General features: G+C 40.6%; 1 protein-coding gene across 1 annotated transcript in view; it reads right to left on the bottom strand.

The window, feature by feature from the left end:
• The window catches only part of LOC112239043 (collagen alpha-1(XIX) chain), a gene marked incomplete at its 3' end in the record, with an annotated part of 235,180 nt that extends 221,435 nt beyond the window's left edge, over positions 1-13,745 (bottom strand). Inside the window, 4 exon segments of the mRNA XM_042317802.1 lie at positions 10,099-10,198; positions 10,848-10,928; positions 12,352-12,476; positions 13,568-13,745. Of these exon segments, the coding sequence (XP_042173736.1) occupies positions 10,099-10,198; positions 10,848-10,928; positions 12,352-12,439 (269 nt within the window).
• Positions 13,746-14,181: the final 436 nt, after the last annotated feature.

Here is a 14,181-nt window from a genome sequence, read left to right as displayed (position 1 = left end):
GAGAGAATAGAGAGAGAAACAAAGAATAGAAAGAGAGAATAGAGAGAGAGAACAACGAATAGAAAGAGAGAATAGAGAGAGAACAACAATAGAAAGAGAGAATAGAAAGAGAGAATAGAGAGAGAATAGAACAAGAACAAAGAATAGAAAGAGAGAATAGAGAGAGAGAAAAAAGAATAGAAAGAGAGAATAGAGAGAGAGAACAATAGAATAGAAAGAGAGAATAGAGAGAGAGAACAAAGAATAGAAAGAGAGAATAGAGAGAGAGAACAACGAATAGAAAGAGAGAATAGAGAGAGAAACAAAGAATAGAAAGAGAGAATAGAGAGAGAAACAAAGAATAGAAAGAGAGAATAGAGAGAGAGAACAAAGAATAGAAAGAGAGAATAGAGAGAGAGAACAACGAATAGAAAGAGAGAATAGAGAGAGAAACAAAGAATAGAAAGAGAGAATAGAGAGAGAGAACAAAGAATAGAAAGAGAGAATAGAGAGAGAACAAAGAATAGGAAGAGAGAGAGAGAGAGAGAACAACGAATAGAAAGAGAGAATAGAGAGAGAACAACGAATAGAAAGAGAGAATAGAGAGAGAGAACAAAGAATAGAAAGAGAGAATAGAGAGAGAGAACAACGAATAGAAAGAGAATAGAGAGAGAACAACGAATAGAAAGAGAGAATAGAGAGAGAACAAAGAATAGAAAGAGAGAATAGAGAGAGAGAACAACGAATAGAAAGAGAGAATAGAGAGAGAGAACAACGAATAGAAAGAGAGAATAGAGAGAGAGAACAACGAATAGAAAGAGAGAATAGAGAGAGAGAACAAAGAATAGAAAGAGAGAATAGAGAGAGAGAACAAAGAATAGAAAGAGAGAATAGAGAGAGAGAACAACGAATAGAAAGAGAGAATAGAGAGAGAGAACAAAGAATAGAAAGAGAGAATAGAGAGAGAACAATGAATAGAAAAGAGAATAGAAAGAGAGAGAATAGAGAGAGAGAACAAAGAATAGAAAGAGAGAATAGAGAGAGAGAACAAAGAATAGAAAGAGAGAATAGAGAGAGAGAACAAAGAATAGAAAGAGAGAATAGAGAGAGAGAACAACGAATAGAAAGAGAGAATAGAGAGAGAGAACAAAGAATAGAAAGAGAGAATAGAGAGAGAGAACAACGAATAGAAAGAGAGAATAGAGAGAGAGAACAACGAATAGAAAGAGAGAATAGAGAGAGAGAACAAAGAATAGAAAGAGAGAATAGAGAGAGAGAACAACGAATAGAAAGAGAGAATAGAGAGAGAACAACGAATAGAAAGAGAGAATAGAAGAGAGAATAGAAAGAGAGAATAGAGAGAGAAACAAAGAATAGAAAGAGAGAATAGAGAGAGAGAACAAAGAATAGAAAGAGAGAATAGAGAGAGAACAAAGAATAGAAAGAGAGAATAGAGAGAGAATAGAGAGAGAAACAACGAATAGAAAGAGAGAATAGAGAGAGAGAACAACGAATAGAAAGAGAGAATAGAGAGAGAGAACAACGAATAGAAAGAGAGAATAGAGAGAGAGAACAACGAATAGAAAGAGAGAATAGAGAGAGAGAACAACAATAGAAAGAGAGAATAGAGAGAGAGAACAACGAATAGAAAGAGAGAATAGAGAGAGAGAACAACGAATAGAAAGAGAGAATAGAGAAGAGAACAATAGAATAGAGAGAGAATAGAGACAAACAAAGAATAGGAAGAGAGAATAGAGAGAGAGAACAACGAATAGAAAGAGAGAATAGAGAGAGAGAACAACGAATAGAAAGAGAGAATAGAGAGAGAGAACAACGAATAGAAAGAGAGAAGAGAGAGAACAAAGAATAGAAAGAGAGAATAGAGAGAGAGAACAACGAATAGAAAGAGAGAATAGAGAGAGAGAACAACGAATAGAAAGAGAGAAGAGAGAGAACAAAGAATAGGAAGAGAGAATAGAGAGAGAGAACAACGAATAGAAAGAGAGAATAGAGAGAGAGAACAACGAATAGAAAGAGAGAATAGAGAGAGAGAACAACGAATAGAAAGAGAGAAGAGAGAGAACAAAGAATAGAAAGAGAGAATAGAGAGAGAGAACAAAATAGAAAGAAGAATAGAGAGAATAGAAAGAGAGAGAGAGAAACAAAGAATAGAAAGAGAGAATAGAGAGAGAGAACAACGAATAGAAAGAGAGAATAGAGAGAGAGAACAACGAATAGAAAGAGAGAATAGAGAGAGAACAACGAATAGAAAGAGAGAATAGAGAGAGAGAACAACGAATAGAAAGAGAGAATAGAGAGAGAACAAAGAATAGAAAGAGAGAATAGAGAGAGAGAGAACAAAGAATAGAAAGAGAGAATAGAGAGAGAACAACGAATAGAAAGAGAGAATAGAGAGAGAGAACAACGAATAGAAAGAGAGAATAGAGAGAGAACAACGAATAGAAAGAGAGAATAGAGAGAGAACAAAGAATAGGAAGAGAGAAGAGAGAGAGAGAGAACAACGAATAGAAAGAGAGAATAGAGAGAGAACAACGAATAGAAAATAGAGAATAGAGAGAGAGAAACAACGAATAGAAAGAGAGAATAGAGAGAGAGAACAACGAATAGAAAGAAAGAGAGAATAGAAAGAGAGAGAACAAAAAGAATAGAAAGAGAGAATAGAGAGAGAGAACAACGAATAGAAAGAGAGAATAGAGAGAGAGAACAACGAATAGAAAGAGAGAATAGAGAGAGAGAACAACGAATAGAAGAGAGAGAACAACAATAGAGAATAGAGAGAGAGAACAACGAATAGAAAGAGAGAATAGAGAGAGAGAATAGAAAGAATAGAAAGAGAGAACAAAGAATAGAAAGAGAGAGAGAGAGAACAAAGAATAGAAAGAGAGAATAGAGAGAGAGAACAACGAATAGAAAGAGAGAATAGAGAGAGAGAAACAACGAATAGAAAGAGAGAATAGAGAGAGAGAACAAAGAATAGAAAGAGAGAATAGAGAGAGAGAACAAAGAATAGAAAGAGAGAATAGAAAGAGAGAAATAGAAAGAGAGAATAGAGAGAACAACGAATAGAAAGAGAGAATAGAGAGAGAGAACAAAGAATAGAAAGAGAGAATAGAGAGAGAGAACAACGAATAGAAAGAGAGAATAGAGAGAGAGAACAAAGAATAGAAAGAGAGAATAGAGAGAGAACAACGAATAGAAAGAGAGAATAGAGAGAGAGAACAACGAATAGAAAGAGAGAATAGAGAGAGAGAACAACGAATAGAAAGAGAGAATAGAGAGAGAGAGAAACAAAGAATAGAAAGAGAGAATAGAGAGAGAGAACAACGAATAGAAAGAGAGAATAGAGAGAGAGAACAACGAATAGAAAGAGAGAATAGAGAGAGAGAGAACAAAGAATAGAAAGAGAGAATATAGAGAGCGAGAGAATAACCACAGTTGGAAACAATGAATTTGCAATTTCACTGATGTGTTCAGTGGTGTCATAAGAGACAGAATATTGAGAGAGATAAAAAGAAAGAAATTGTACTTACATTACAGGGTAGAATACAGCAACACAGAGAGACTTACATTACAGGGTAGAATACAGTAACACACTGAGACCTACATTACAGGGTAGAATACAGTAACACACTGAGACTTACATTACAGGGTAGAATACAGTAACACACTGAGACCTACATTATAGGATAGATTACAGTAACACAATGAGACTAACACTACAGGGTAGATTACAGGAATACACTGAGACTAACATTACAGGGTAGAATACAGTAACACACTGAGACTTACATTATAGGATAGATTACAGTAACACACTGAGACTAACACTACAGGGTAGATTACAGTAACACACTGAGACTTACATTATAGGATAGATTACAGTAACACACTGAGACTTACATTACAGGGTAGAATACAATAACACACAAACTTATATTACAGGGCAGAATACAGTAACACACTGAGACTTACATTACAGGATAGAATACAGTAACACACTAAGACTTACATTACAGGTTAGAATACAGTAACACACTGAGACTTACATTACAGGGCAGAATACAATAACACACTGAGACTAACATTAACAGGTAGAATACAGTAACACACAGAGACTTACATTACAGGGCAGAATACAATAAAACACTGAGACTAACATTACAGGGTAGAATACAGTAACACACTGAGACTTACATTACAGGGCAGAATTCAATAACACACTGAGACTAACACTACAGGGTAGAATACAGTAACACACTAAGAATAACATTACAGGGTAGAATACAGTAACACACATACTTATATTACAGGGCAGAATACAGTAACACACTGAGACTAACATTACAGGGTAGAATACAGTAACACACATACTTATATTACAGGGCAGAATACAGTAACACACTGAGACTAACATTACAGGGTAGTATAGAGTAACACACATACTTATATTACAGGGCAGAATACAGTAACACACTGAGACTTTTATTACAGGGTAGTATAGAGTACCACACATACAGTACTTATATTACAGGGCAGAATACAGTAACACACTAAGACTAACATTACAGGCTAGAGTACAGCAACACACTGAGACTAACATTACAGGGTAGTATAGAGTAACACACTGAGACTAACATTACAGGGTAGAATACAGTAACACACTGAGACTAACATTACAGGGTAGAATACAGTAACACACTAAGACTAACATTACAGGGTAGAATACAGTAACACACATACTTATATTACAGGGCATAATACAGTAACACAGTGAGACTTACACTACAGGCTAGAGAACAGTAACACACAGATATAGAAATGGAACACCTCCAAACCCACTCATGAATAGACAACAACACAACCATCCAGTAGCACCATCCATAACTCACTGACATAGCACCAACATACAAAAGTGTGTGTGCACCACAGACAGACAGCACCACAGACAGACAGACAGACAGACAGCATCACAGACAGACAGACAGACAGACAGCATCACAGACAGACAGACAGACAGACAGACAGACAGACAGACAGACAGACAGACAGACAGACAGACAGACAGACAGACAGACAGACAGACAGACAGACAGACAGGCAGGCAGGCAGGCAGGCAGGCAGGCAGGCAGGCAGACAGCATCACAGACAGACAGCACCACAGATAGACAGACAGACAGACAGACAGACCTACAGACAGACAGCACCATAGACAGACAGACAGATAGACAGACAGACAGACAGACAGACAGACAGACAGACAGACAGACAGACAGACAGACAGACAGACAGACAGACAGACAGACAGACAGACAGACAGACAGACAGACAGACAGACAGACAGACAGACAGACAGACAGACAGACAGACAGACAGCAGTGATACTTGATTTCATTTTGAACTCCAGAACCTGTCATTGATCTTGGCATACAGACACAATGTACAATCACACAATCAGTCCACTAAGAGAGGAGAGATCCTACTCTGGGTAAGAGTATCAGTTTGGCCTGGGAGCTGCCAGATGGACAGAACATTAACCAGGCCCAGAAAGTCGAGCCCCTCTGCCTTTCCTGAGTAAAGAGAGAGATGTTTGGAGGTTGTGGTGGTAGGGGGAAGGAAAGGGAGGAGGGGAGGAGGGGAGGAAAGGGGAGGAGGGGAGTAAGGGGAGGGGAGGAGGAAGGAAAGGGGAGAAAGGGGAGGTCCTCTGCACCTCATGCTGTCCCCCCTACCTCCTTCTCAAGTCCCCCTTCACCGGACCTCCCAGCTGACAGGCAACATCACCTGTCAAAGTACTCAGATAATTGGAGATGAATGCAGTGTCTCGCCCTCTCTCTCCCCGTCTCACACACACTCTCTTCCCTCTCCCTTCTCTCTTCCCCCTCTTTCTCACCCCCTCACACACTCTCTTCCCTCTCCCTTCTCTCTTCCCCCTCTTTCTCACCCCCTCTCCCCCTCTCACACACACTCTCTTCCCTCTCCCTTCTCTCTTCCCCCTCTTTCTCACCCCCTCTCCCCCTCTCACACACACTCTCTTCCCTCTCCCTTCTCTCTTCCCCCTCTTTCTCACCCCTTCTCTATCTCTCGCTCTCTCTCTCTTGCGCTCTTTTCTTCTCCCACTTTATCTCTCTCAGCATCGATCTCTGTCTCCCCCTTCCCCCCTCCCATTTATCTGTATGTCTGTCTGTCTGTCAGTCTCTTTCCTCCCCCTCCCCTCCCTCTCTCACTCTCCCCTTCTCTCTCTGTTTCTCTGCCTTCCTTCACTCTGATCTCCTTCCAACAGGTTCAGGCACAGCAGGCCAGCACAGGCCATAGAGGAGGAAGAGGATATACAGGGACTGGCTGGAGAAACATGTTGCCTCAGTGATTCCTCTCACTGACCAGAGAGGACAGGACAGTGTGTGTGAGTGTGTGTGTGTGTTTACAGTTGTGTAATGTACTGTAAAACACAAAGAATATCCTGCGTCTTGTCTTCCCCAGGAGGACGACAGGTAAGGTCGTTCTTTAGCAAAGCCAAAACCATACGGATGGAACAATGGATATTGTGAAAAGCACTAGTCTTCCTAAACCAGCTGGGGAAACCGTCCCACTGCTGCCACTAAACGTGTGGGGTATCGTCCATCCATCTCATAGACATCTCGTTGTTACACACTTTCATTTGATAAGATCCTATATAATGTGAATACTGCTTATCATTCCAGTTCTACTGATGATTCCGCATGAACCAAACAGGTTACATTGTAGTCATTTAGCAGACACTCTTAACCAGAGAGACTTACAGTAGTGAGTACATACATGTTCATACTAGCATCATATACCTGTATATATACCACAGTAGCATCATATACCTGTATATATACCACAGTAGCATCCTATACCTGTATATATACCACGGTAGCATCATATACCTGTATATATACCACAGTAGCATCATATACCTGTATATATACCACAGTAGCATCATATACATCATATACCACGGTGTATATACCTGTACCACGGTAGCATCATATACCTGTATATATACCACGGTAGCATCATATACCTGTATATATACCACAGTAGCATCATATACCTGTATATATACCACAGTAGCATCATATACCTGTATATATACCACGGTAGCATCATATACCTGTATATATACCACAGTAGCATCATATACCTGTATATATACCACAGTAGCATCATATACCTGTATATATACCACGGTAGCATCATATACCTGTATATATACCACAGTATCATATACCTGTATATATACCACAGTAGCATCATATACCTGTATATATACCACAGTAGCCATATACCTGTAGCATCATATACCTGTATATATACCACAGTAGCATCATATACCTGTATATATACCACAGTAGCATCATATACCTGTATATATACCACGGTAGCATCATATACCTGTATATATACCACGGTAGCATCATATACCTGTATATATACCACAGTAGCATCATATACCTGTATATATACCACGGTAGCATCATATACCTGTATATATACCACAGTAGCATCATATACCTGTATATACACCACAGTAGCATCATATACCTGTATATATACCACAGTAGCATCATATACCTGTATATACACCACAGTAGCATCATATACCTGTATATACACCACGGTTGAATCGTATACCTGTATATACATCACGGTAGTATATCACATGACCAGGTCTCCACACATACAAATCATTTACAGGTGTGACACTGTTTCCCCCCCTGCTGTTGACCTTAAATCAATATGACTTAGTCCTTCATCTCTAGACAATCTATTAAAATGGCTATTAAAAAAAACCTGCGCCTTAAACATCACCGGGAGGCCATATACATACATAGCAGGGTAGTCCCAAATGGTACTCCATTCCCTATATAGTGCACTACCTTTGACCAGGTCTGTAGGTAACACGGTGCCGTTTGGGACGCAACCTTTCAAGCTATAGCCACCAGCGGTGGTTATCTTTACCCTTGAGTAATGGTCCTCCCTCAAATCAGAATATATATCAATATTCTGTACAAATGATTCTACACGTCTTGCAGTAGCGTAGTCCATCTCGGTCTGCCCTTGTTAACCAAAGCTAATGGAATTATCTGTGTAGGCTGGATCAGGGTTCACCCCATGTATCTCTCTCCCTCCCTCTCTTTCTTTTTCTCTCTCTCCCTCCCTCCCTCTCTTTCAGCTATCTCTCTCTGGTATGTCTCTCTTTCTTTCTGGTCTCTCTCTCTCTTTCTTTCTGGTCTCTCTCTATCTCTCTTTCTGGTCTCTCTCTATCTCTCTTTCTGGTTTCTCTCTCTCTCTCTCTCTCTCTCTCTCTTGCATATATTTCTCTCTCTCACTGGTCTCTCTCTCTCTTTCTGGTCTCCCTCTTTCTGGTCTCTCTCTTTCTGGTCTCTCTCTGTCTGTCTCTCTCTCTCTCTCTTTCTGGTCTCTCTCTGTCTGTCTCTCTCTGTTCTCTCTCTCTCTCTGGTATATCTTTCTGGTCTCTCTCTTTCTGGTCTCTCTGGTATCTCTTTCTGTCTCTCTGGTCTCTCTCTCTCTGGTCTCTCTTTTTCTGGTCTCTCTCTCTGGTGTCCTTTCTGTCTCTCCCTGGTCTCTCTCTCTCAGGTATCCTTTCTGTCTCTCTCTGGTCTCTCTCTCTTTCTGATCTCTCTCTCTTGATGACACGAGATGTCATCCTGCAGTGAGCCAGCGTGGAACCTTAGTTTATTCCACATATCAGCTGAACAGGAGGCGGCAAACCTACACCCTGAGAAAATATTTGTTTGCTGCAACGGTAATCCGATATCTTCCTGGCTTGTTTTCAAATCTCAGGCCAGTCCAGGCGGTCTATGCCATGTGGGGGACTGATTTATGTGAGTGAGTTTGTCCATTTAATAGATGGATAAACTCTCTAAACAACTCTGTGAATGTTGTGCAGTATGTCTCTCCTTCAGAGTCTATAGAAATCCATTGGAAGAAGCTGGACAAACAGAACCGAAATAGGTGGTTCGCTTGAGGTATTATCTCTCATGATAGACTATAAACACCAGCACGTCCATGACCTCACCTCTGGTTCTCACATAATACAAACCACCAACATATATTTATCTTTGACTTACAGTAGCTCAAGTAAAGCACAATGCATCCATTAGTATAACCACTAGTACACTTAATATAGTAAAAGTCCATTAGTACATTAATGTAAGCCTACTCCCGTGTCTCTATAGTATATCTCCTAAAGCCAGAGACTGTTTCAACAAAGTGTTCAGTCACACAGCCTCTACTCAGACTGGCAATTGCAATTATCTCAAGTAAAGAACACTACGCGGCCATTAGCTTGAACATTAGTACACAACCTACAGATGTTGGATCGTAACTTGATCACCATGTTGCAGGAGAACTAGAACGTGTAGTGCATTTGAAATTTCAGACTTGATTCTTTATCACAAAAATGTATCAACCCCTAAAAAAACGTCCATTCATTATAATCCACAATATAATGGTTCAGATTTTCCTGTTGCTGCAGGATTCTTCTCCTGCTGTAGCAAACTGGCTCAAATTAAGATCCTACACCTGTGCTGTACTGTATGCTGTTAAGCCAGAGCTTAATGGAAACCGCTCCAACAGAGCACAGCCACATGGCCTGAGGGATCAGGACTTCAGTCAATTCCAAAACAAAGCAACATGATCACACACTGACTGACAGACTCGTACAGTAACTCGTGTCCAAATAGACCTGGCCAGACCACCCTCTAGTCACACCCAAGATGTCCCTGACCCAGCAGGCCCAGCTCAACTCACTCTGTGTACGATGTCTCCCTCCTCTAGCTATCAGTGAGCAGTTAGTTTCAATGAAAGGAGAGGGAACAGAGGAAACACACAGACTTGACGCTCAGCGACTAGAGAGATAACGCCCATTTCATGGATACTAGCAAGCTTTGGCGAACAACAAAACTGCTGTCATGCATACTGTTTGAAGGATACAACCGTGAGGGGAGATCTGAATGACTCGATCGGTGATTATCTCAACAAGTGCGAGGCCAGAGTAATGAAACTACCCTCCAGTCACACCCAAGTGTCCCCCTGGCCCAGCCTGGCACTACTCACTCTGTTGGCTTGATGAGGGGGCTGCTCCCCAGCCGGAATGATGGCCGCTCCTCTGTCACTGCCCCCTTTCTCAGGAGAAACTTTTCTGTCAGATCAAAACCTGAAAGAAAAGAGACAACAGGACGAGAAGGGCTGGTTTAAACTCAGGAAGTCTGCTTCACTGACATAGATTCAGCCTCGTCCTGAGCTGGAATAAAAACACTTTCTATGGAGATGATCTGTGCTCAGCAAACTGGCACTAGGTGTTACAAGGTGTTGTTTTAAACTCCAGTGCGGTGATCCAACAATATGGATTGAGTCTGGACTTTCTAGATTTACATCAAACTCCTGTCCAGTTTGATTCATTCCTATGGGACAATATAGTTCATTTACGCATAATTACTTCAAAGACAATAGATTTGACCATCAGTGCTCCCTCAAACCAATTGGTGCACGTCTGTTAGCGCAGGCTCAATTACAGAGTATTTCTGTTCTGTGTTACATAACCTGTGAACATATTCATGTTTTTCACAACACGTCTGAGACATGGACGTTATTACCCCCTTGGATCAGAGCCAAACAGATTTGTGTGTCCTAAATGGCACCATATTCTCAATATAGTGCACTACTTTTGACCAGAGCCCTATGAGCCCTGTTCAAAATTAGTGCACTATATTGGGAATAGGGTGCCATTTGGTATGTAACCATTGAGAGAGAGATGGATTTATTTCATTTGAGGGAGGTGCACACAATAACACTATAATTCTTACCGGTGAATTCTGGCTGTGGACCATTTAAACTGTAGGAAAACAGGTCCTTGTCTACTTTCAATGGAGGACATCTAGAGTTGTCTAGAAAACAGGGATAACATCGTCAGCCATACAAGGTTCATATTCATGGAAATAAAAATGAAGATGCAGACAGCAAACAAGTGCAGAATATCTTCTAAACACTTCAGTCATCAAAGACGAAAACTTTGAGATCTGATGTCCGACAGCGAGATTGAGGACTTGGCACATAACCATTGGTTGATGTGCTCAGCCGGACTGCAATATAGTAGTCAGCCTGTGGCGTGACCAGTGTCTTTCCATGTGGAGGGGCACTTCAGTCACTCACCACATCAGTGGTTGTTAGTCATCACTATCCACCCATTCATTAAGATGCACTCCGCGTCCCCAATGGTACCCTATTCCTTATATAGTGCACTACTTTTGACCAGTGCCCTATGGGGACCAGGGTGCCATTTGGGCCGCAGCCTCACACATCCCAGACAGGGATGTAGAAGTGTTGTTAATTAGAGGTGGTGAAAGAGACCTAACTATAACTGGGCTCAACTTTGACCCTTTTTCTATTGAGCCATGTTTCCTCTTGGAGACTGGGGCACGGCTACGGGGTCGTGCAGCAAAACGTTTCACAACGTCGTGCAATGGAAAACACTCACGGGTGTTTCTTATTAGACAAGTTCAAATAATACCACTTCCCAGTTTGTCTTTTTGGGACGGTTTTGTTCAGTTTTGTGCCAACTGAACATGACCCAGACCGTATACTGTAGCTAAAACTGCAAACAAATGACTTGCCATGTTCCTGTCTGCAAAATCTGACCATGATCATCTACTGTGACAACACCAATGTTAGCCCAACGTTATTGGAAGGGCATGCTAGTACCACTCAAAAGTCAACTCAAACGGGTAGCAATAACCTGTAATGCAGTTATCTTTTAGCTATATGTATTTCAAGGGATGTAAACAATACTGCCTGTTTCAGACAATATCTTGAGCTATGAAATATAAATTCCAAAACTGTGTGTACCACATAGCTCCCAAAATGTCTTCCCACTGTAAACTAAGCCTAAGGAGAGTGTCTGTGAGATCAAAGTCATCTTGGTGTTGGTGACAGTGTCCTTACATGCCACAGGAGGTTGGTGGCTCATTGGTAGCCTAGCGGTTAGAGCGTTGGGCCAGTAATTGAAAGTCACTAGTTCAAACAAATACCCATTGCGACAAGGGGAAAAATATGCCAATGTGCCCTTGAGCAAGGCACTGATCCCTAATTTGCTCCAAGGGCGGCTTATTACTATGACAGACCCTGTAAAACAACACATTTCACCGGACCTATCTGGTGTATGTGACAATAAAACATGTTATTTTGCTATGGAATGGTATCTAACTCATCAATCACAGGGTTTCCATGTGTTTGGTACCATTCCATTCACTCCATTCCAGCCATTATTATGGTCTGTCCTCCCCTCAGCAGCCTCCTGTGTTAGATACATACCTATTCTTTCGTTCAATGCCATTCCAACAGTGCAGGGAATGGTATGTGCGATCCAGAGGAAAGCTGCCCATTTTAGCAAGCAACTCATGTCTTCTCTGACTCAAGAGAAGATACTTCTTCAAAACCTAAAATAAAACACAAGTTAGTTATTCAAACAGTACGCCTACATCTTACAGTAACATATGAATAAATGTCATACATTTCTTTTGAAATGAATTAAATTAATCAAATATGTGAAGTATTAGTAATCTATTACACAGAAAACTGTAAAATGAGACGCGCCTTTTCTACCCCATAACGAAAAGTGTGTACTGCAAATGTAATGTGTGTCGTATCACAGTTGAAAATAACCAATGCTCCGCTGCAGACCTCAACTGAAGGCGTGTGAGAGCAAGGTGCGACAGGTCCACTGCAAGAGTTGCTGCGTTATTATGGCGCAATCATATCACCAGGAAAATGGGCTAAACAGAAGAGTCACACTTTGTAGTCTATACCAAACTGAAACAAATAGAATGGGGTCGGATATGTAGAACTAGTCTAAATTATGAATTTGAACCTGAACATAACTGTCCCGGGTCAGTATGACACAGATGACGTTCATAGTGAGATGAGATCACGCGCATGATGCCAACTGACAAAATACAACTTCGATGGAGAGATGCCAAATTCCTCAAACGTGCCAATCTCACAATTCAAACCAGTGATAATGTCTGTCGGACATTGAAAAGCGCCACAGCTGCAACTCAGATGGTTTGGAACTAGCGGACGAGACATTCCATGGTAGTCTATTCCATTTATGCGGCATTCATATTTTCACATTTTCAAGGCTCCTCAATCATTAGATATACTTACCAAATTACGCGTAATTATGCATTCCGTTCACTGCAGCCTAATACGGTTATTGCGAGCATATGGAAAAACTGCATGCTACACAAGTGTTACACACAGTATAGCCTATTTACACGAACATAACGGAATGTTCATAAATCATTTCGAGTGACTGAAGCCGTCCCGTAAAGCCAGACAAGTTCCAGAACATGAACTAAAGCTGTGCGCAAAACCACTAAAGTGCCAAACTACGACAAGGCTAGACGCACTAACCAAGGACCCTACTTATAAGTTCGTATCGATACATGGCATTACAGAGGAGGATTTCAAGCAGCCATTATTATTCAACCTGTAAATTATGAATATCAAACCAAACCGGTCTACTTACAATTGGTGAGAAAGTTTCCTCCAGCATAAAAACGCATTAATCCATGAACGCTTATGAACTCATGTTTGGAAAAATAGTCGGTTGCTATTCCAAAGTACACTTGTAAAGAAATAAAAGTGAGAATGGGATCTCTTACTAGATCCTCGTGTCCTTATTAGTCGCACCGACTGACTGACCCTCCCACTCTCTCATTAGGCTACTGGAATGCATGGAGGACCCCAAGTCCGCCACCGGTGGAGGCATTACAATGGAAACGCTCCACAATTTGGATGAGAAAATAATATTTATGAATGAGAAAATAACTTATTTAGTTATGAGATTATTGTTGTTTGACTGAGAACATCACATACAGTAGTACATCATTACTGTGAAAATAAACTGTTGCTCAAATTATATAATGAGTAATTCAATTATTTTCATTATTTTTTCTGTTTTCTTCCATCCACACTGTGTTAAATTAGAATTGGGAGCCAAACATTTCCTCTGCCAACAATAATGTTCATAATGTATGGATTAAATATTGATTTATTGATCGAGAACATGAACTGGTGATGAAATACAGTACTTTGCTAGCTATAACCTCCAACTCAATGTCGCCTGATAGTCAATATTCT

The sequence above is a fragment of the Oncorhynchus tshawytscha genome, unplaced genomic scaffold (assembly GCF_018296145.1).
Source record: "Oncorhynchus tshawytscha isolate Ot180627B unplaced genomic scaffold, Otsh_v2.0 Un_scaffold_3672_pilon_pilon, whole genome shotgun sequence".
Classification (NCBI taxonomy): domain Eukaryota; kingdom Metazoa; phylum Chordata; class Actinopteri; order Salmoniformes; family Salmonidae; genus Oncorhynchus; species Oncorhynchus tshawytscha.
Note: the sequence above shows the minus strand (reverse complement) of the source record. Positions and strands in the feature narration are given on the sequence as shown.